Source organism: Bos indicus, chromosome 6, assembly GCF_029378745.1.
Source record: "Bos indicus isolate NIAB-ARS_2022 breed Sahiwal x Tharparkar chromosome 6, NIAB-ARS_B.indTharparkar_mat_pri_1.0, whole genome shotgun sequence".
In the NCBI taxonomy this organism is placed as follows: domain Eukaryota; kingdom Metazoa; phylum Chordata; class Mammalia; order Artiodactyla; family Bovidae; genus Bos; species Bos indicus.
The window spans coordinates 59,275,130-59,298,130 of NC_091765.1; the positions used below are offsets into that span (position 1 = coordinate 59,275,130).

The 23,001-nt window shown below is 37.2% G+C and overlaps 2 protein-coding genes across 6 annotated transcripts in view; one reads left to right on the forward strand and one right to left on the reverse strand.

Annotated features, from left to right (window-relative positions):
• The first annotated feature begins 369 nt into the window (after window positions 1-369).
• On the forward strand, window positions 370-12,266 carry LIAS (lipoic acid synthetase). Of its 2 annotated transcripts, XM_019962604.2 has the most exons (11): window positions 375-533; window positions 1,664-1,836; window positions 2,748-2,841; window positions 3,456-3,536; window positions 5,250-5,406; window positions 5,490-5,547; window positions 6,833-6,961; window positions 8,628-8,773; window positions 9,419-9,489; window positions 10,113-10,224; window positions 11,935-12,266. In XM_019962604.2, exons 1-11 carry the CDS (start codon window positions 489-491, stop codon window positions 11,985-11,987), a joined length of 1,119 nt encoding a protein of 372 aa, XP_019818163.2. In that variant the 5' UTR covers window positions 375-488; the 3' UTR covers window positions 11,988-12,266. The 2 variants fall into 2 exon arrangements, with proteins under 2 accessions (XP_070647418.1, XP_019818163.2); XM_070791317.1 differs by lacking the exons at window positions 2,748-2,841; window positions 5,250-5,406; window positions 5,490-5,547 and having other exon boundaries at window positions 370-533.
• A 3,839-nt stretch (window positions 12,267-16,105) lies between these two features.
• UGDH (UDP-glucose 6-dehydrogenase) overlaps window positions 16,106-23,001 on the reverse strand; it is a 33,808-nt gene continuing 26,912 nt past the window's right edge. For all 4 annotated transcript variants that reach the window (XM_019962608.2, XM_019962606.2, XM_070791316.1 and 1 more), the window contains 5 exons: window positions 21,290-21,420; window positions 20,922-21,055; window positions 20,365-20,456; window positions 20,140-20,250; window positions 16,106-17,565 (listed from right to left, as the gene is read on the reverse strand). In XM_019962608.2, coding sequence (XP_019818167.1) covers window positions 17,455-17,565; window positions 20,140-20,250; window positions 20,365-20,456; window positions 20,922-21,055; window positions 21,290-21,420 — 579 coding nt within the window. In that variant the 3' untranslated portion in view covers window positions 16,106-17,454. The remainder of the gene's footprint in view (window positions 17,566-20,139; window positions 20,251-20,364; window positions 20,457-20,921; window positions 21,056-21,289; window positions 21,421-23,001) is intronic.

The following is a 23,001-nucleotide window of genomic DNA, read 5'->3' on the forward strand; positions in this document are numbered from 1 at the left end:
CTCCCCGCTCAGCGCATCCCTGGGTGTTCTGTCAAGCTGGCGCCATCCCGGCAAGGCTGAGGAGCTGGGGTAGGCCTGAAAGCCCAGTACAGGGCTCAAATTCCAGCGCAACCAAATTGATATGGCGTTCGCTGTGTGGGGAGACAACCAAGATAGAGTTCCCGAGGGCCACAACCGCGCCGCTGGCCTTCCCAGAGCCGATGGCTTCAGATTCCCAAAGCCCACCGCTTACAGAAGCCACCTCACCTCGCAGTAGATGCGGCAAAGAAAGAGCGTCTTTCGTCATCACGCTCTTATAGTCCGTATGAGGTCTGCGTGCAGGGTCATCAGTGCGCGACGCCGCCAGACTAAAGCAGCCAATCGCGGAGCTGCGCGAGTTCCTCCGGGTCAGGGTGGTTCAGCTTGTCATAAATCTGGCGACAGTCTGTCCTTTTCTCTTTTCCCGGGAATTACTGATTATTCGTCCTTGCTAGGAAAAAAACAGCGAGATGTCTCTACGCTGCGGGGGCGCGGTCCGCACCGTGGGCCCCCGGGTGAGCGGCTGGGGAAGCAGGGTGCGGGCGTAGGGTAGAGGGCTCCCATCCTTTTAGAGCGTCCAATAATGCCAGCATTTATTGAATGTTTACTTCTAGCCAGGTTTTGTTCTAAACATTTTTCGTGTGGTATCGTCTAATTCTTCAGACACCCCCGCGAAGTTAAGTCTCTGGTAGTGATTTGTTTGTAGGTATCTCTGGCTGACGCTGAGAGGTGTCTTTTTTTTTTTTCCCCTTGCATATCAGTGATTTGTACTAGACACCGGTTTGGGCAATTAGAACCCAAATATGTGCTGTAAGCTTGAGCGGAAGACCTGGGCGAGAACAGTAGCAATTGTGCAGCATCTTAATAGGCACACTTTGTTTTTTTTTTTTTTACTCTTTGAGTTTTATGGTATTTTGGCTGTCTTGTCCATGTGTGTGTTCAGATCCAGAAGCTGACGGCTTGTTTTGGTCAACAAATATATATTGAGTGACTTCTTTGATCAAACACAGAATGTAACGTAGAAAATTGGAGTAGTAAGTTTGGTTTCCCTACTTCAAGTTCTCTGAAATCAGCTGGGTTAAACCTTAAACCTCTTAAGTTTTAACACATGTGTTTATCCAAAGCCCAAGGCAGAGATAATTTACTTCAGATTTTACTTAAACGTCCTTGACTCGTCAGGAATAGAAAATTCAAATCTGTAGCATCTTCTCCTGTTATTGCAGTTTAAACTTGAAAGACAGACTTTTAGTCCTGATACGGATAAAATGTGGCATGTTTTGTTAGCCAGTTCCAGAAGTTTCCAAATCTATTTTAAATCTAGACAGAAATAGTTAATTCCTATTCTTCTTTAGCTTTGTTTTGTTCCCTTTGGGTCCTCCTTAACCGTAGATTCTAAGCTTCAACACAGAGCTTGTAAATAGTTTAACATTTTAATTTCTGAATCAGGTCTCTGGCTACTCTTCCTTTTAGCTATGTAAATAGGTTAAAACTAAGTTATTACTAACTCTTCTAAATAAATTTTTGCCTGGGAAATCCCATGGACAGAGGAGCCTGGTGGCTATAGTCCATGGGGTTGCAAAAGAGTCAGACATGACTTAGTGACAACAGCAAACTAAATAAATGTCATAATGAACCCTTTGTTTAGGTATTTGGAAGATATGTATTCAGCCCTGTCAGAGAAGTAAGTTTCCTGCCAGATGAAAAAAAGGAATTTTTACAGAGTGGACCAGACCTTCAAGAATTTATATCTGGTAATCTGGCCGACAAGAGTACCTGGGATGAATATAAAGGAAATTTAAAACGCCAGAAAGGAGAAAGGTAATTGAAAATTTGGGGTAATTTTAACATCCCATTTCTTCATAGTGCATCATTTTCAGATATAACCAAACCCTGAAATACATTTTTAATCAGCTTGTTAAATTTAGCTAAAAATCATTAAAAGAACTGATAACTAACATAGAATAGGCAAATAGGTGAAATTTTCTTTTCTCTCTGTCCTCTGACAGCCTTGCTAGGACTTATCCATCCTGCACCACCATCTCCCTTTGTCCATCCAGCAACAAGTGTCTTCAGAGAGCAAAGATTATCACCTTGATATTAGTCTGTTACACTTCGATAAGGTTTTCATTGTTACTGGGTGCTGATGATCTAACTTGTTTCTCCTAGCAAGGATAGCATGCCTTAGTTTAAAAGAATGGTAAGAGAATTTAGTGCAGAGCACCGATTGTTTTGGGAAATACTTTACCCAGCAACTTCTAGACTACAAGTGGGTGGAAGTCAAGGGAAACCTGAGGATATGTAGTCTTTACTCCAAATTTCAGATTTTTTTCCATTTAACACCTATCAAAATCGAAGAGCAGAAATTTCACTTGTGGGGTCTCTTCTTAATCTGAACAAATACAGAACTTTTTGTCGGTATTATTCATTAGGGAATGAGATGTTTCAAAAGCTCTTTTTTTTAAAAAAAAGATGGTATTCCTCTGTGCCTTTGCAAAACAAAGACATGAGCAAAGTGCCCTGATAGGCACAGTTATGAGTGTTTTCTAAAGTGGTTTGAGCAAATCTAAGTTTGATTCTGTTATCTCCTATGGCAGAAATTAAAAGAATCATTCCAGGATTACAGGGGGAAAATTCCCAATTGGTCATCATAATAGAGCAAAGTAACTTCAAAGCTGTGTGCTTATTTAGGAACATATTTGTTAACGTATAGTTATTTTGGCTTTCTGCAGGTTAAGACTACCTCCATGGCTAAAAACAGAGATTCCTATGGGGAAAAATTATAATAAACTGAAAAACACTTTGCGGAATTTAAATCTTCACACAGTAAGTTTTCTTACTTACTGTTAAGGGTTAAGTATCCCTCATTACCAGAAGACATAATTTTTCTATGCATATATAACTTGAAAATTAATAAAATACGTATTGAAAATAGCAAGGAAAGTAAATGCGTTTTCACATTACTCTCAGTAATGGAAATAGATTTAAAAGTTATTTTCCCTGCAAAAGAAGCAAAAAGTAATTGTATTTCTTAGCCACTTATTTAATAGTACAAACCAAAAAATTTTTTTCTGCCATTTAGGGAATGAGAATTTTTGTTTGTTTTGTATTACAAATTAAGTACATGCTTGTTGGAAAGGATATATTAAATATGAAACATACTATATGAAATCTCAAATGTTTGTTATACCACTTTAACTATTCAACATACACCCTTGCAGACTTTTTTATTTGTACATATGCAACATATACATTCATAGTTTTTAATTTAAAAATAGAATCCTAATATCTGCGTGGTTTGGCAGTTTAACAGCATTTCCAAATAGTGAATTTCTTAACATACTATATAAAGAATGGATAGTATAAAATGCCTGATGACTTATTTGCTCAATTGGTAAATATTTTCAACCTGATTGTATTCAGTTCCCTTTTGCTCATAGGTGTGTGAGGAAGCTCGATGTCCCAATATTGGAGAGTGTTGGGGAGGTGGAGAATATGCTACCGCCACAGCCACAATCATGGTAAAGCCACCCTCAAATTCCAGAGTTTTAGTTGAGAAACCGAAAGGAAATGTTTTATGTCTTTTTCCTACAAATGTTCATTTTGAGTCTCAAAAAATATGATGATATTTTTTGCTACATATGAGTTTGTGGTAGGGGGGAAACTTGATGGAATGATCTAGCTTGTTACCATCTCACCTTTCTCTGAATAAGTCTGTTATTGATTCTTCCATCTACCTGATAGAATATAATAATTATGTGCTACCTTGAACTACCTCTTCTATTAATTTATATTTCCCTCTGATGGGCCTTTCAGTTAGCCCATGATCATCTGATCTTGAATGTGCTAAACTGGACTCCAGGAAGTAGGTTGGGCTCAGATCTCCTCTGCAGAGCTTTATTCTTGGACCAGCTGCTTGCCAAGGACATTTTTATCACAGAGGATGGAAGGACCACAAGAGGGCAAGCCAAGCATCCATGCACATTTGAGGCTTATGCTTGGTCATGCCTGCTGTCATTCTATTGGCCAAAATAAGTCACATGGCCAAGCCAGACGTCAATGGGAGTAGAGGCCTAAGTTCCTCCCTCAGAAGGTGGGCTCTGCAAGTTACATGGCAATGGGTAAAATGTACGGTCTTAATATCATGGAGTAAGGAATGGAATTAACAGTGCAGTCTACCATATTTATTCATACAAAGAGATTGAAATATTGGGTTAAATCTAAATTATGTCTAGCTTAAAGTTATACTTGTCTGAGGAATGTCTTATAAATGAGTTATACCAGCAAGAGACTATTTACGTGAGAAACTGGAGATTCGTGTGAGATAGAGCTCCTTCTAGAATAATACAGAGCCAGCCAGAGAGCTTTTCTAAGTTATGCAGCATCACTTCTTGAAGGAAGGAGTTATTCTGAATACTCCCTGATGGAATCTCTGGTTTTATCCCTTGCCTGCTCTCCATGATCACTATTGGTGCATAGTGACTCCTGGGAGGTTTCATTGTTTCAGTAACATTCTGTGAGATGATGGGCCTAATTACCATTGCAGTGAGTTCTTTCTGAGTGAGTTAAACATAAAGGGAAAGAATTGCTTTCTGCCTCAAATCAAAACCCCTACCATAGGGCTTTGAAACTCCAGTGGCTCCAAAACATCTGCAGTGGCTGTGCTTGGCAAGGGGTAGAGCATGGTAGTAACCCATGGCAGCAGAAGCAGTGTCCTGGAGAAACAGCAGGGAATCCCGTTACTAACTTTTTATGTGTTTTTCTCTTTCATCTGTTTAACAAGAGGGAGCTATGCCTTCTGTTTAACTTCCACAGAGATCTGCATATTGATAGGTTAATTGAATATTTTGTTTCTTTTAACATCATTTTTGTTAAAATTAAATAGATATAAAAGAATTTTTATAACCTATGTGTAAGTTATAAAGACTACCAATACACAGATACCCTGATACCTCCAGTTTGAGAACAGAACATTAGTTTTTCATCCCTTCTTGATCCCATCCCCTTTTTTTTTCCTTTAACACTACTCCTTATTCTAAGTTTATTGTTTCCTTTTCTTTCTTGTTTCACCATATATGTTTGTATTCCTTAACTATATTGTTTAGCTTTGAATGTTTAAAATTTCATATAAACAGGGTCAAAATTTGTTCATTCCTTGCAGTTTTATTCCCTTACGATTATATTCTTCAAAATCATTTGTTTATTTGATTTAAACTGTAACATCTCTATTCTAGTTGATGGGTGACACATGTACAAGAGGTTGTAGATTTTGTTCTGTTAAGACTGCAAGAAATCCACCTCCACTGGATGCCAATGAGCCCTACAATACTGCAAAGGCAATTGCAGAGTGGGGTCTGGATTATGTTGTCCTGACATCTGTGGATCGAGATGGTTAGTACGATATCATTACCTCTTCTTAAATAGACTTATTAAGCTGTGACGTCCTCTTAAGCAGTGGATTCTCTTGATTCCAGATATGCCTGATGGAGGAGCTGAGCACTTTGCAAAGACTGTATCTTACTTAAAGGAAAGGTACTTGTTTTTGCATTTGCTTGTGTAATTTAGGGACTTTTGTTGATCCATATTAAATTCAGTTTATTTAAGGTTTTTTTAAGGTTAACTTAAAGCAGTGGTTACTAACCTTTTGCAGGGGGTTATAAATCCATCTTATAATCTGCTGGAAATTAAAGTCTTCCCAGGACTGAACTGAATAAATCATCATCTAGGAGAAGTTAGGATGAGATAAACGCCCACATTGTTAAAATATATAATCATAAATTGTATGATGACATGCCCTGGGGATTTTCCCATAATTCACATTTTATTAATATGTAAATTTTATTTTAAAAGCCTTTAAAAAGGAGTTTATGCTTATTTCCTATAGCTCAGAACTAGTCTGGCACCTAGCACACTCAGTAAATGTTTTTGCCCTGATTCCCCCAATATTTTCTATTTGTTTTTTTTAATAGTTCATTTCAAAAAAGTTTGGCTGTTCCACCCATAAAATTGATTTCACAAACTACCAGTGGGTCCCTCCTTGCAATGAAACAGTGAGTTATAGGATGTGTTCTTTCAACATCTCTTGAATCCATGAGAGGGTGTGATGTGGTGCTTTCTACATCTGTTCTCTCATAAAACAACTCCAAAAAAAAAAAGTCTCAGTTTGGTTTGTGAAAAAGTTTATTAGTTTCTCAGTCATTTCTACTGCTTGTCAAAGGGAACAGCTCTATTACCTAGTTCATACTTTAATGCTTGAATGCATAGTATAAATAGAAAGATTAATGTTTGGCTTGTATTTCATTTAAGCAAAGCTCATGACTCAGCAACTCAGAAGATAGGTTTTAAAGCCCAGAGCACTTGTGAAATATTTTACCTAGAGGAAGGGAGGGGGGCATTATTCATGAATTTTAAAAGAAATCAAAATTAAGGCAATCACTTTATATTCACATAAGAGGTATCCCAATTTACTTTCTTAAAAATTTAAGTTATTTTATATTTAATACTTTATATTTTAATTTCTTCAAACAACTTTTAATAAAGTTTAAAAGTTTTTGTAATCCCAAAATGTATTCTCATCATTGTTTGCAAGCAGATGTGTTTAACCACAGTGTACATGTTATCTGATGTTCTAGGTTGTCACCGTTTTCATTTAGCAGTTCATATATAAGCACTTGTCTGCTCGTGCTGTTCTTGGCAAGATTCTGAAGCTTACTGTGTTGAAACTGATACTGAATGCATACTGATGATTTCTGTTTTGAGCAAGTTTTGTCAATTCTTTTCCTCACTGTGATTGATACCTATCTCTTTTTCACTATAGGAATCCAAAAATTCTTGTGGAATGTCTCACCCCTGATTTCCGAGGAGATCTTAAAGCAATAGAAAAAGTTGCCCTGTCAGGATTAGATGTATATGCACATAATGTAGAAACAGTTCCAGAATTACAGAGGTGATTTCACGTATTGAGTAATGTTGGGAAGTTTGGAGGGTCAAATCTGCTATACTTTTTTTCAGGGGAGAATGTTGTAATTCTATAAAGTGAACTCTCTTTTTAAAACAAAAATGTATTTTTAAAAAAAATATATATGTCTAGTATAGAAAAATTAGAAAATATAGACAACAAAAAGAGTATAAACATCATCCATATTTCCACCTGGTAATATCAATTACTTACATCTCAGTGTCTATATACTTGCATATTTATACATTTGTGTATATGTTTTGGTATACGCATACAAACATAACTCGCATCTTTTTTGCTTTCCTTTTTTTGGTAAAGTATTGCAAGTGCTGATGAGCTGGGATTTTTTCCCCAAAGAACAATTTTCAAAAACAAAAATATTAAAAAAGAGCAATTGATTGTAGTTCTAAAAAAGGACATATAACAATGCATTTGACAATAATATATGCAGTAAATGATGCTGAAGAAAAAAATGGTATCATTCAGATGTATTTTAAATCTCTTTTAAAAAAAGTAGGTACTGTGCTTTCTTACTCTTCCTAGTAATTTTAGTAGTTAGGAATAATTACACATTGTTATTCTGTATCAATAACTTCATATTTCAGAAAAATAAAAAATTTCAGGTAAGATTATACATTCATTTTCATTAGTTTAGTAAAGCATTTGGTAGTGATTTTATTAGGTTCTACACGTTATTCTGTATCACAGAAAGAAGTATAATAAACAATAGCCAGAATTTCTGCTAAATCATAACTTATTAGGGAGCATAATTTAAATTCAGTGGAGAAATACTTTCAAAAAGTATTTTCCTTATTATCAGTATTGTGGTTACTTTTAAATTCATAAATTTGTTCCCTCTCCTCCTGTGTGAACTGGTCTCTGATTAAAAATAGCAACCATAACAACAGATCAGTTACACAGAAGAAAGGTACATTAGAGTTCAAATGAATGCAATTTAACGTCAGCAACTGTGTCCTTTGGGCCTTTATCCATTTAAAACTTGGTGGTTTGTCCCCTGTTGAAGTCAAGCACACAGTCTGTTCCAGCCTTGTCATATCTTATGATCCCACCACCAGTGGGTGCCAGTTTCTCTGTTTTCATTTAAAAAACATTATCCTTTCCAGTGAAAATTCCAGAATCATGCATTTTTTTTTTTTAACCTAAGAAATGTCAATGCTGTATCCTTACCAGCAGAGGGCAGCTTAGTCTTTAGAAAAGAAATGAACATAAAAGTTTCAATCCTCTTAAATGGTTCAGGTTAAACAGTTTTTTCTTTGTTCAGTATCGAAATTTTCTTCCATGCTTTCCCCCTTCTCTCAATTACCCTTATAATCACTCATTCTCCGGCCTCAGAATCCTAGTTTCTCAATGAGTAATTCATAAACTGAATTACTTCATTCATTACTTCTGTTCTCATTTTCTGTGCCCCAGGCTTGAAAGGCCTGAAAAGTCAACAGAACTGGGGGCCTAGTGAAGGCTTATTTTCTTTCTCAAAGTAACAGTTAGACGTTTGTACACAAATGCTACCATTGAACCATATGATGCAGCGTGATGTCCAGAATGTACCTTCCTGGTCTTTCAGGTTGCTTGCATAATTATGTACTTAGTTGAGCTTGTGGTTATTCTTGCTGACAAAAGCTCTGCTGTTTTCAAGGAAAGTTCGTGATCCCCGGGCCAATTTTGACCAGTCTCTACGTGTACTAAAACATGCCAAGGAGGTTCGACCTGATGTTATTTCTAAAACATCTATTATGTTGGGTTTAGGTGAGAATGATGAGCAAGTATATGCCACGATGAAAGGTAAAGAAATTTAAAAATGAAAACTCTTTTCCATTTAACTTGAGTGATAGCAGGAGTCCCACTTTGGAAAACCTGGTATGCTTTCTCCATAGTCTCAGTGAAAGTGCTAGTGAGAACAAAAATTCAGGATATGGTTATAAACAGCAGCATAGAAAGGAAAGGAAGAATGTGTTCTTAAAACTTTATGGAATGATGTACAGGATGCTTAGAATATGGAATTTGCATCCCATTTTATTCCTTACCCTTTCATCAACTAAAAACATGGTTTTTGTCTGCTTTTCTTGTCCAGTCAAGACAATTTTTGAGTGCCAGCCAGGTACCAGGAGCTCTGTCAACCACTGACGACTCAAAGATGACTAAGATGAATCCAGGCCTTTGAGAAAGTGCTTACTTATAGCATTGTTACATAACGTGGTGTGCTTTTGACTTTTAGTCTATTAAATCTGTTTACTTTGCAATTCTTGAGCTTCTTAAATTTTAAAATATAAAAGCTTTTCTTTTACCTGAAGGTCCTTGGCCAACTTGCAGTTATCGGTTCAAAGAGTAATAAATTCAAATGATAATTAAAAGCTACTTTTTACAGCAATGCATACAGATAGCACTTTAAAAAATCTGCTCATATAATGTGTGCTTCTTTTCCTGTAGCACTTCGTGAGGCAGATGTGGACTGTTTGACTTTAGGACAATATATGCAGCCAACAAAGCGCCACCTTAAGGTACAACTACCATAAGTCGCCAAATGTTTCTTGGTGGTTTGCATTACATCTTTATTTTCTATAGGTAGAATTCAGAAGCTGCTGGCTTTTTAGTGTAATGTTCCATGTATATTTCTGAGTTCCAGTTCCATTTTATTATCTGCATAAAGCGGCTATGCTGGCACTTATTTGCTGCCCTCAATATTGTCTTACTAAAATGACCTATAGGAAAAAAACTTTTAAGTTGGGAAGTACATTCGTATCACTCCTACCAATCTTGTGATTTGTTTTAGAATTATATGAGAGCCAGAGGTGAAGAAAGAAAGAAAAGCCAGTCTCCCTATTTCTATATCAGACATTTATTCATTCATTCAGAAAACTTTTCTTGAGTAGTAACCGTGTGCCAGACACAGTGCTGAGCAGCAGATACAAGATAAGTAACACAATCTTATCCTTAGGAATCTTATAGGCGTGACTGATCCTTTCACTTTTGGAATAGCTAGTGTAATACAAAATTGATGTTTTCCCTTCGCTGTAATTCACTACCATCATGTTCTGACCAAGTAGCCAACAAGTAAATTTTCATATAGAACTAAAATGATTTCGGAAAATTCTAGAATCTAGAATTAATTCTTTAAATCTAGGTTGAAGAATACATTACTCCTGAAAAGTTCAAATACTGGGAAAAAGTAGGAAATGAACTTGGATTTCATTATACTGCAAGTGGCCCCCTGGTGCGTTCTTCATACAAAGCAGGTAAGTTAAATGGGAGGGCATGCTTCTGTTTAGTCCAGAATTTTAATGTAATTTTACTAGCTATAATACGATTTTTTACCTTTGTAATTTCAGCTCTTATTTTGATAAATAGCTTGAGCTGACTTATGAAAATAAAAGCCTTTTTAAGAGAGAAAGTCATGTGGTAATGGCCATTACAAGAATAAACAAAATAGTTATTTTTTGGGTATACCCAAACTGTGTTATACTATTAAAGATCTTTTTAATGACTGTTAAATGTTGAAGTCTAATCCTAGATATGTTTAAATTAGGCATTCTGATTGTAAAAATTAACGTTTAGGTGTAATATTCAGTGTGTTCTGTAAAGAAATTGAAGACTTATTTAATGAAGTAGCAACAGCTTATCTTGGTTATAAAACCCAAGAATTTGACCTGATTGACAGACTGTGGGAACTTTGGAAATCAATAATTATAAATGATTTATTCTTCTTCAAGCAGTGCTGCTGGGAAGCTAAAAATATATATAAAGAATAGGACCAACAGCAACTTCCAGGGTGGTTAAAGTAGAATAATATCATTTGAAAGGAGTTTTTGTTGGTTTTTTGTTTTGTTTTGTTTTTTGGTAAGGCAAATTTCTCACTTTTATAAGTAAGTGAATTATAAACTTTTAAATTTCTTTAAAATTACCAGTAAAAGAACAAAGCCTTAGATTCAGATGGATTTGGATATTATCAGATGATAATATGGTTAGGTTCTTATCAGATTTAGATAAAGCATGGGACAGCAGGGATTATTCTGTCCATTACTTGGCTAGGTTATGAGCCTTGGGATTCTTGGTGATTATGTACACATCACAGTCGTTGCATTCTACTCAGAAGATCCCCTGGAGAAGGAAATGGCAGCCCACTCCAGTGTTCTTGCCTAGGAAATCCCATGGACAGAGGAGTCTGCTGGGCTACAGTCCATGGGGTCACAAAAGAATCAGACACAACTAAGTGACTAAACAATAACATTAAGATGACAGAGAAGTTCATCAGACTCCTCATAATGTTGGGCCTGGAGTACTGAGCTCTGGCGTTAAGCACTGAGCTGTGGTGTAACAGCCAGAGACTAAGTGGAACCTTAAGACCTGAAAAGTGAAAGTGCCCTCCTCTAACTAGCTAATTTAGTGCACAGGCACATCTTAGAGTGTGGAGAGAATGCAAGCCCATTATAAGTGAAGAGCTCTTGCTGCCCTAGAGGGGAATAAGTTAAAGAGATTCCATCAAATGAATTTGCTCAACTGCAGCAAGGTCTCCATTTTATAAATATCAAATCTAGGCTAATAATGTAGCTGAATTGCTCTCTGAAATAACCGTGCCAACCAACAGCAATACTTTATCAGTGATGAGGAATAGCTACTGCACATAAAGTAGAATAAATGCACATAAAGTAGAATAAGTGCACCTTAGATACGATAGGGTCACCCTTTATAATATGTTGAGTTACTCAAAATAAAAATGGTAGAAATTGTAGTGATAGAAAAAGTCTTTTAAGGATAATGATCGTCATGGTTGAGGAAAGAGCCAAAGATGTGGGGGATCTGTGGGGTTAGAAACTTGACATTGAGAATTGAGAAGGAAACACCAATAAATACAGAAGTCTTCTTTAAAGGGAAACACAGAAGTATAATTATTCTGAAATCTATACCTAAAATTGATACTAATATATTTTTTTATTTTTCCTAAATAGGTGAATTTTTCCTGAAAAATCTAGTGGCTAAAAGAAAAACAAAAGCCCTGTAACATTTAACGAGACATTCAAGATCATGATAATTTTGGAAGTTTCACTCCAGTTGTTAACAGAAGTGATGGTATAATGCCTAGAATTCAGTGCATATATCCTAATTTTTTTGTTTTAAGAAAAATGTCAATAAGATATGCATATTTAACTATAATAATGCATTCGTCTTTTAGCATATCTTGTTTGTCCCAGTAAACAATTGCTTGTTATGTTATAATCATAAAATGTCTTTGTAAGAGTTTATCATTAATTTAAATAATACATTAAAAACTTAGAAAATCTTTGAGCCTCTATACATCATTGTCACCTTTCATTTCTGGAAAATGACACTGTGATGAAACAGTATAGCCTTGAGATTATGTCCGTTTAGCAAAAACATTACTGGAATAATTTAGAAAGGCTTAAGAATTTCAGTGTAGACCCTTCATATACATAACAACTGTTTTAGACCTACAACATAATTCTACATTGATTACTTGTTTAGGACTTCTATGAAACCAAGACCATGATGTTGTCCAAGATGGGGAAATATAACCTAAGAATAAAATATTAAGTCTGATTTTATAATATTTGCTATATCACATACACTGTCCACTTATTCCTTTTATTCAACTTACATCACTCTGGTGAGGTGATTGTGTTCTATCATAGTAATGACCTGAGTGAGGAATTTCTTTCCTAAGTAGTAGAACTCAAATTCATCCTTTGACTCTGAATCCTATTTTTCTACCACATCTCACAAGGGACGCATTTAGATAGCAATATGGTAAAATATGTAATTTGGATAGCCAGTTCTGTTTTGAAGTTTTAAATATGTGAACTAATTTCTTTTATAATGTGTATAACTTTGAAAGTTAGCTTTTAATTTAACTCAGGGGAGCCATATATATTTTGACTCACTTTCCTTATGCTGTGTGTGTTCAGTCGTGTCCAACTCTTTGCGACCCCATGGGCTGTAGCCCACCAGGCTCCTCTGTCCATGGGATTTCACAGGGAAAAAATGGATTAATTTTCAGACTCTGATTTTGTAACATAATCTGCTGCTACAATTGCCCAGGGTAGGCAAGTGGTAATGAAACATCTTAACAGAAGAGTTATTTTGTCAAGTGAAATTTTTGTTATCCCAATGTAAAATAATTAAAATGGCATTTTATTAGCATAAAAGTTTTGGGGGGGCTCCAAAATCACTGCAGATGGTGACTGCAGCCATGAAATTAAAAGACGCTTACTCCTTGGAAGGAAAGTTATGACCGACCTAGACAGTTTATTAAAAAGCAGAGACATTACTTTGCCAACAAAAGTCTGTCTAGTCAGGGGTATGGTTTTTCCAGTGGTCATGTATGGATGTGAGAGTTGGACTGTGAAGAAAGCTGAGTGCCAAAGAATTGATGCTTTTGAACTGTGGTGTTGGAGAAGACTCTTCAGAGTCCCTTGGACTGCAGGGAGATCCAACCAGTCCATTGTAAAGGAGATCAGTCCTGGGTGTTCTTTGGAAGGAATGATGCTAAAGCTGAAACGCCAGTACTTTGGCCACCTCATGTGAAGAGTTGACTCATTGGAAAAGACTCTGATGCTGGGAGGGATTGGGGGCAGGAGGAGAAGGGGATGACAGAGGATGAGATGGCTGGATGGCATCACCGACTCGATGGACGTGAGTTTGAGTGAACTCTGGGAGTTGGTAATAGGGAGCCCTGGTGTGCTGCAATTCATGGGGTCGCAGAGTGAGCAACTAAACTGAACTGATACATATATATATAATGTGCCTATTACATACCGTACATAGTATGTAACAGAGGGACAACTGAATTGTTTTAATTTGTAACAACTGCTCATAAAAATAGTGGAAAAATGAAGCTATTTTGATACAGATGTGAAATTGGGAGTCATGGGTAATGTTTGCAGTCTTTGTCAGATCTCAATAGTCCATTTACTCCTTTGTTTTATTTTGGTTACATAGTCTTGAGAAAAATCCTGTCTAGTACAGCTAAATAATAATACATTATTTTAAAAATTTAAAACATCTTGCAATCTCAGGATGCTCTCCAGTTAAATATATTCCAAAAACCTGAAAGGTGATTAGCAAGAAATGTTAGATCTTTTGAATTTGTTATTCCTCCACTCATTATTTCATAATTATATCAAGACTAGAATATGTGACCAAATCTGGGTCTTCCTAGAGATTTGAGTGTGGTGAGCATGTACTGTAGAGATGTAGGTATAGTCCTTTGTACAACTGCACAAGAATGGGCAGGCCTGAATTTTGAAAGGCCAGGACAGAGCTCTGACCTTCCTAAACAATGATGCATTAAAAGCAAGCGCATTTAAATGTGCAGACATGGCAGGCGGCCTATACAAAATTTTTGACCAGGTGGTACAAGTTAATGCATCAGTAGTCTGCAATATGTAAAATTTGGTATGTGCCCATTTCAATATGTCTGATCCTTTTCTTTCTGTAGCACAAATGAAATTCTTTGAAAAAGTGAAAATGATAGATGGCACATAGTTTTTAATCACAAAGTCAACTAATACAGAGATTTCTGCCCCATTTCCAATGACTAAATCGGCCAACCCCAAAACCCAATTCCTGTTTGCTGCTGCTACTGCTGCTAAGTCGCTTCAGTCGTGTCCGACTCTGTGTGACCCCATAGACGGCAGCACACCAGGCTCCCCTGTCCCTGGGATTCTCCAGGCAAGAACACTGGAGTGGGTTGCCATTTCCTCCTCCAATGCATGGAAGTAAAAAGTGAAAGTGAAGTCGCTCAGTCGTGTCTGACTTTTAGCGACCCCATGGACTGCAGCCCACCAGGCTCCTCCGTCCATGGGATTTTCCAGGCAAGAGTACTGGAGTGGGGTGCCATCGCCTTCTCCGAATTCCTGTTTGGTCAGATATAATTATTAATGAAACTAGTTTGAACAGGAGTTTCTCTTACTGGAAGCTGAATGCATTATTTTTGTCATACCTCACAGCTTGCAGGATCTTAGTTCCCCGACCAGGGACCTAACCCGTGGTCCCCTGCATTGGCAGTTCAGTTCAGTCACTCAGTCGTGTCTGACTCTTTGCAACCCCATGAACCGCAGCACGCCATGCCTCCAGATTCTTCACTACTGGACCATTAGGGAAGACCTGAGATTTTTATATATCCTTTTGTATTGATTTGAATTTTTAAAAATCATGTCCATGTATTATTTTCAATTTTAAGTACTAGTTAATAATCTCAAAAGTACTAGCTAATAAATCTTTTTTTTTTTGCCATACCATATGGCTTGTGGGGTCTCACATCCCCAACTAGGGATTGAACCAGGCCACTGCAGTGAAAGCCCAGAATCCTAAACATGGGCCACCAGGGATCTCCCCTAAAAATAGAAACATTGTATCAATTTTTAAAAAACACAAGGTCTTTAATTGTCTTAATAGGGAAAACAATGGTAACCATCTTCTTGCAACTTTTCACATAAAGGCTCAAATTGCTATAAATTAATCTTCACTGGGGCTTCTTCCCCATTACAGCCAGGTTACATGGCTCTTTGTCTTTTGTATTTTCATCCACTTACCAGTTCTCCCACCTTCTAATCAGTAACCATGTTTTACACATTTAGTTATCAATCCTAGGCACTGAAGCATCCTGCAACTTAAAACGCCTAATTCAACTGCTTTAGCAAGACACCTTTGCGTTATAATCCCTTTACTAGACTTTAAGATTGTTAGCAGAATATAAGAATATTCTCAAGCAGAAATAAAGAGCAGGGCTAGTTAATAAGCCCACTCCCATTTCAAAATCTAAGAGTGAGGGATCATCTATTGTCTCTTTCTGTCGTTTTGTTTCCTTCACTCTAGTCTGCCAACTTTTTCTTAAAGGGTCAGATAGCAATATATATGAAACCATTTAAAATGTAATCATGTAAAAATGTAAAAGACATCTTAGCTCACAGGTTGCTGGCCAGGTTTGGCCCATGGGATTTTGTTTGCCAATACCTGGTCTGTTCTCTCCCTTTCTTGCATCATTTGAAAGAACAACATAATGCCCCTTTCTCAAAAAAGGAGTGATTTTCCTGTCTAATGTCATACTGTCACAACTTAATTAGTTACTTGCACTAGACAAAAAATACCCCACACACTGGCTTATAAAGAATATTTTATTTATGTATTTGATATCTGTACAGATGTCTCTGTCCTCATCTTTATCTCTGTATTATTGAACTGCAGAATTCCTAAACGATGAGATTTGTATCTGTTTAACTCAATTTGTATACTCTTGGCAGAGCACAAGCATCAAATGGACATATTTCAATAATGATAAACACGAGAAAATCAAATATAAGTCAACAAGAGACATAAGAAAAAAAGCAGATGAAAACACAAAATTCCTTATTTTAGGATTATGCTATACATTAACTTGTAAAATCTACTACTGTAAGTTTATGTATGAGATTATATTGACTTTATTACTTAAAATGGGAGAAAGTGTAGTGAGTCACAGGAATAAAATACAAAGTAAAAGTAACAAATAGTTTGGGCTTTTAGACTAAAAAACAATGATCAGTGAGGAAAAACAAGAAGAGGAATGATACAGACTTTCATTTCACTACACTGATTTTTTTCTTCATGTTTTTTAAAAAAAGATTACGTTTTTAGTCTTATTTGGATTGATTGGAAACGGGCAGTAGACTAAAGAAACCATCGATACAGCCCATTAAAACGAAAGGAGCAAAAGAACAATAACCAAACCATAGCTGTAGGGTTACTGCTAACGTGGCAGCATAGACAGAAAAAAGCACAAAGGCCACACTCTGTCCATGGCACCCTCCTCAATTCAGGGGGACGAGAAATGGCATGGAACACACCCCACCCAGTTAATCCAGAAACCTTTAAATCTCCATGACACTATTGGAAAGGTTAACAGGTTTAGCCGGTATTTAGCACAGCCATTTCATGGCAGAAAATACATGGGGTGGTGGTTTAATCGCTAAGTTGTGTCTGACTCTGTTACAATCCCATGGACTGTAGCCGGCCAAGCTCCTCTGTCTGTAGAACTTCCCATGCAAGAGTACTGGAGTGAGTAGTCACTTCCTACTCCAGCAGTGAAAATATATACTTAATGACAAGTAGACAAAGTAGTGACACTGAGGAGTGTCACTCCCGTTACCATTCGATATTGAAGTGCTGCCTAAAGATATTTTATAAAGTAAAAAGTGTTTGAAGTTTAATTTTACAAAAATCAACACCATTAAAACCAACATGATTATCTGCTACTCATCCAATCACTGAGGTAACAATATTATAAAAATACGTAAAAAAATTCTAGTTTCATAATTACCAGATATGCTAATTCCCATATAGCTAGTATAAATTTGATTATTAAAAAAATAGTTTTGTTTCCTTAAAAGCACATGGTTCATTTGTCATTTAATATCAGATAGGTATTTGCTATCTTGAAGTACCAAAAAAGTTACAAATAAAAAGGGCAATGTCTATACTCTGGGTTTCTTGTTGGGCATATCCTGAAGACTAAACTTTGGAATTTCACCAGAAGGAGCATATGGAATTCTCTTTGAAGACACCTTCTTGCCAATTGTTTCAATCTAGAGGAGAAAAGAAAATTGTTAACAATACCTAAACGTAAAACTTGGTCATATAGTGAATTAAGGGTTAAAATCTAGATGATTTTTTTTCTTTTTAAAGGCAGAAAAGTTTCTCAGGTTGTGTGGGTTGCTGTGAAAGACCTTTGGTTCCTTCCATATTTTTTGTTTCTAGAGTCAGTCTACATTCCCCTTTTCATATTCATATCTAGACATGCTCCTCTCGTTCTCAACACCAGACTCCCTCCAACAGAATAGGAGATTACATGCCACTGTGGCTTTAAAAGCAGATGTGAAAGCAATAAACAGCCCAGATTCCTGTTAATTCACATTCTTTCAAACTCTATTCTAATGTCTTGTTTCCCTTATTCTAAAAAACTTGCATAAGTTATAACAGCATAGTTTTTAGAAGTTCAGGCTTCAGAGTCTGAAAGGTTCCAGTTGGAATCCTTACTGATCATCGCTGATACCTAAACTCTCTAAGGTCTTTCTTCCTTGTTCATAAATGGTGTTACCCACCTACCTCGAAGGGCTGTGGTAAGGATTCAATTAGATAAAGTGCTCAGGACAGTGTCTGGCATATTAAGTCAACCTTCAATAAATCAATAGTAGTCAATTTTCATTTTGCATATTACATTCAAAACTTTTCCCCCTCTTTCCAAAGTTATCAATATTATCTTTAAAGACGCTGTTTCTTTAATAATAGTTTATCTCCGCTCTACAGCAGAGATAAATATACTACATAATTTTCACAAATGTATTTTTAATTAAAAAGGACATTTTTAATTAAAAATTAATATTTATGCTGACTCATACCACAAAGGGCTTCTGCTTTGTTTACTTATTTATTTGGCCAGGTCTTAGTGGCAGCACTCAAGATCGATCTTCATTGCTACATACAGGATATTTAACTGTGGCATGTGAACTGTTGGTTGAGGCATGTGGGATCTAGTTCCCTGATCAGGAATTGAAACCAGGCCACGTGCATTGGGAGTGTGGAGTCTTAGTCACCGGACCACCAAGGAGGTCCCTCTGCTTTGTATTACTCAATTGTCTTATTTAATGGCTTATAAATACTCTTTATTTAGCAATTCCAGTCTAATAGTTTTTTTAACCCTTACTAGAAATAGTTAATTATAAGAGCTCAAATTCATTTTAAATATATATATATGTCTTTGCATTTCTCCTCTATATGAGTAAAACAGCAATGAGAGAAAATGTTTCTGTGCCTGCAAATAATGTTTAAAAAATAACGCTGCTAAGTCATGACTGGGAAAAACAGTCCCATTACCCACTAAGGAGGGGTTGGATAGAAGAGTCCCCAGGGTCTTTGATGGAATGTGAACTGACAAGGATGTCATCTGATTTGTGTTGCAAGTTAATCTCTCATGAATGAGGAGTGGGCACTGAATTATAAGAAGGATCTTCAATGAGTCAGTGACAGGTTAAGAGAAACAGATCAGATATTTCGAACAGGGAACGAGGCCTTATCAGTACCTCTCCCAGACAGCTGGTGCTAAGCAGACGCACACAGCCGACTTGAAACACTGCCACGCTCTGCTCTGCTCTGGGACTCTGCTGACAACAATCTCCTGGCAGATTTCTTTATCCTCCCAACCTCCCCCTTGGGGCCCAGACTCCATGTCTGCTGAGGAAATGGAAAGTGGCTCTTTCTTCTTAAACCTTTGAGGCCCCTGGTAGAACTGAAGTGGATGCAACATAAAATGTATTGTGCAGCTTTCTGTCTGCTCTCCAAATGTTCCATAACTAACTGACAAGCTTTGAATTAAAAGAGAGCCAACACCACTGCAGCTCCCATACTTTTCCTTTAGACCTCTCACAGCACCAGCATAGTGCTAAGCACTCAGAGATAGAGGATCCTAAACCAACATGGGACAACTATAGTATTAAAACATTTCTATAGGAATAAATGACCTGGCCTCTGAGGGGGTCAGTGTGGTGCGCAGTGTCACAGAGCAGCTTTGGAGGCTCTAGAAAAAAAAAAAATTTAATGCATACACTTTCTTACTTGATGTTTATACGAGGTAGGGTGAGGCACATCTTGCCGCTATAAACTTTGTAAGAGAGACCAAACTGAATGACCTTTAGGTTATGAATTTGAGGAGGGAGTGGAGTATTTCACAAATACCACAGAGACTTCCCAGAGAACTGACTGACATTTTCCCAGAGTTATGTTATTGCTAAATGAGAAAATATTAAAATCATAAAACTCACAGCCAGGGATTTCCCTGGTGGTCCAGTGGTTAAGGATTCACCTGCCAGTTCAGGGGACGTGGGTTCGATCCCTAATCCGGGAAGATCCCACATGCCGAGGAGCAACTAAGCCTGTGTGCCACAACTGTTGAGGCCATGTTCTGCAGTTACTGAAGCCCACGTGCTCCAGAGCCTGTGCTCTGCAACAAGAGCAGCTGCCAAAATGAGAAGCCCGCACATCACAATGAAGACCCAGTGTAGCCAAAAAATAAATGAAAAAAATTAAAATGAAAACACTCAAAGCCATTTTAAAAAGCACACGACCAAACAAATGAAACAAAACCAATTCAGGATGATGCTTACCTGGAAGCCAATGGTTTGTAGCTCATTGTGGAGCCCGTCCAGGACACGTCGTCCGTCAAAGATAAAGGCTGGTTTCAGCATTTTTTTATGAATGCGTTCATAATCCAGTTCCTATAAAGAAAGAACCAGAGAAATAATTAGAGCATATACAGGCACGCATACTCCACCCCAAATGCTATTAGAACACCTCTAAAATTTTCCTTAATCTCGCTTCCGTCACTTCACCTTAAACATGTCCCACTCAGTGCAAATCACAACGGCGTGGGCGCCATCACATGCTTCATAGGGATCTTTGGAAATGGTCACGAGCCGGGCCACTGTAACAACCAGAACAACTGGAGTAAGAGGGGAGTGATTTGAGATTCTGCATTTTAACACTAGGATTGCAGGAGGAATTGAGAGTCTGACAGAAGTGGAATGGTCTGGTTGAAATATGAGTGGGGGTAACAGTGAGGGGCCTGGAGTAGTCCCCAGTCTTGTCCCAGAAGCATCCCCTTATAATCTCTGGGGCTTTTTAAAAGAATATCTGGGGAAAATCGTTACAGTAATCTACTTCATTACTTGATTACTAATTAGTAATTACATTACTAATCCACTGGATTACTTCAAATCAAAGTTGATGAAGCAATGTCTGAGAGTTTAATCTTAGAGAATTGAGATTGAAAAGAGGGGCCTAGCAATGATAAAAATGACAAAAACTGAACAACCAAAGGTTTCCAGAGAATAAATAAGTTTGGGAGCCCAAACTCAAAATGACACGTGAGCGACAAAGCCGGACTTACCTTGGTCGTCCTTTGAAACTCCTGGATGAGAAAGATCCACAACTATCTGTTCTCTTGGTACTTTCGGATCATATATATGGAGGTGTGCACCTTCATCCATCAAATATTTGCTAATATATATACTAGATGACTCTCTGAAGGGAAAAACAAAACCCAGCTTTGCTACGCTTCTGAATGGCATATATTTTAATACCTATGGAATTTAATATACAGGTGAGATTCTATTTCTTGTGAGGATATGAACGTCCACTTTTTTACTCTTTATACTATACACATACATGTATTTCACATATACAGCTACCATCAAAAAAATCAGGACGAGGAGTTAAGATTCTAAAAATGGTTGAAGTATTTGAAAGAATTAATACCTTGTATCACCAGTGTCCTTTTTAAAAGCAAACCCCAAAATAGCTATCTTCTTATCTGTCACTGTATTAAACAGACTGTCTATGATCCGGGAAGCAAACCTCCTTCTCTGGTAGTCATTCATGTCTATAACCTGAAAGGACATGTACAGTTATGCAAGGATCAGTTAAAAGAGGTACAGCCTGTGCATACACTGCTTATAGCTTTGTGGTTAGTACTCTTGTATGAATACAAACTTTATGAATTAACAGGAGGCAAACGTTACCAACCTCTTTAGTATCCACAGATTAGGAAAAAAAAAGAATTTTACCCACTCCCTTCCTTTCCCACTCCTGCCCACCCTGAAAATTTTAAGTTTCATTTGGTTTTAACTTTACATGCATCAGACTGGGATGGATGGTGGGGAGCACAGGGAAATTCCAACCCCATTTGAGGTCTGCCATGAGGCCAGCCTAAAAAGGCACTAGAAAATAGTGTTCTCCTTAGCCAACTTCTCCAAACCCTAAGGAAGCAACTAAGATCCAAAGTACTCGCTCATATGCTTAACCAGACCCCTCATCAAAACTGAGTGTGAGTAGAAAGAAAATAGAGAACAGTAAAACCACGTGCAGAGCTACAGTTGCCTCCGGATGAACCATAACACCATGAACATTTGGAGAAATTTTTAACTAAATGTTACAAGTAAAAGTCTCTGATCATCTAATCTGTTACTCTCCTAAGAATTTATAAACAAACATCATATTTGTGACCAGTAAAGTCTCTGATCATCTAATCTGTTACTCTTCTAAGAATTTATAAACATCGTATATTTGTGACCAGAGGAATTTAAGGAAAGACTTTTTTTAAGGCTCTAAGCTTCCAGAAGCCATCTCAGAGTCTGAGAGCTTGGGAAATGAGCTCAAAGCTTTAGAAAAATCAAGCCTTTTTTTTTTTTTTTTTTTTTTTTGCCACATAGCTGCAAGGCATGTGGGATCTTAGTTCCCCAACCAGGGATCAAACCTGTGCTCCCTGCAGTGGAACCATGGAATCTTAACCGCTGGACTGCCATGGAACCTGGAAAATGAAGCCTTTATCTGCATTTTCCCCACAATGGACAGTAACATAAAGCCATTACACTAGATTGAGTGAAATGAACTTAGAAGTTTATATTTCTCTAAAAATGCTCATTTCCTTACTTTCCTACTCACTGCTGAAATCTGAAAAATTATAAACCTGGGGAAAAAAATATTTGGAAAAGATACATACACTCACTGACTGGTATCTTGAGCAAATTACTTAACACTGTTAAGCCTCAGCTTCCCCATCTATAAATGCTGCTGCTGCTAAGTCGCTTCAGTCGTGTCCGACTCTGTGCAACCCCATAGATGGCAGCCCACCAGGCTCCCCCGTCCCTGGGATTCTCCAGGCAAGAGTACTGGAGTGGGTTGCCATTTCCTTCTGGGATAATATTAATGATGAGAACTAAGATACTACATATAAAGTGCTTTAAAGAGTGCCTGGCACAGAGTTAAGCACTCAATAAATGTTAACTCTATTTCCAGTTTGAGTAGGATCTCCAATTTTAGCTCTGTGAATCTCAAAGGGATAAAACAAATATCAACACATGCAAACCATTTGCAAGCATAACAATAGAGGTTCTTCTTTTACTTCTATCTTATGCCTTTCAAGATGAAGAACTACAATTAAAAGTTCTTGCTTTACATAGGGAGCAAAT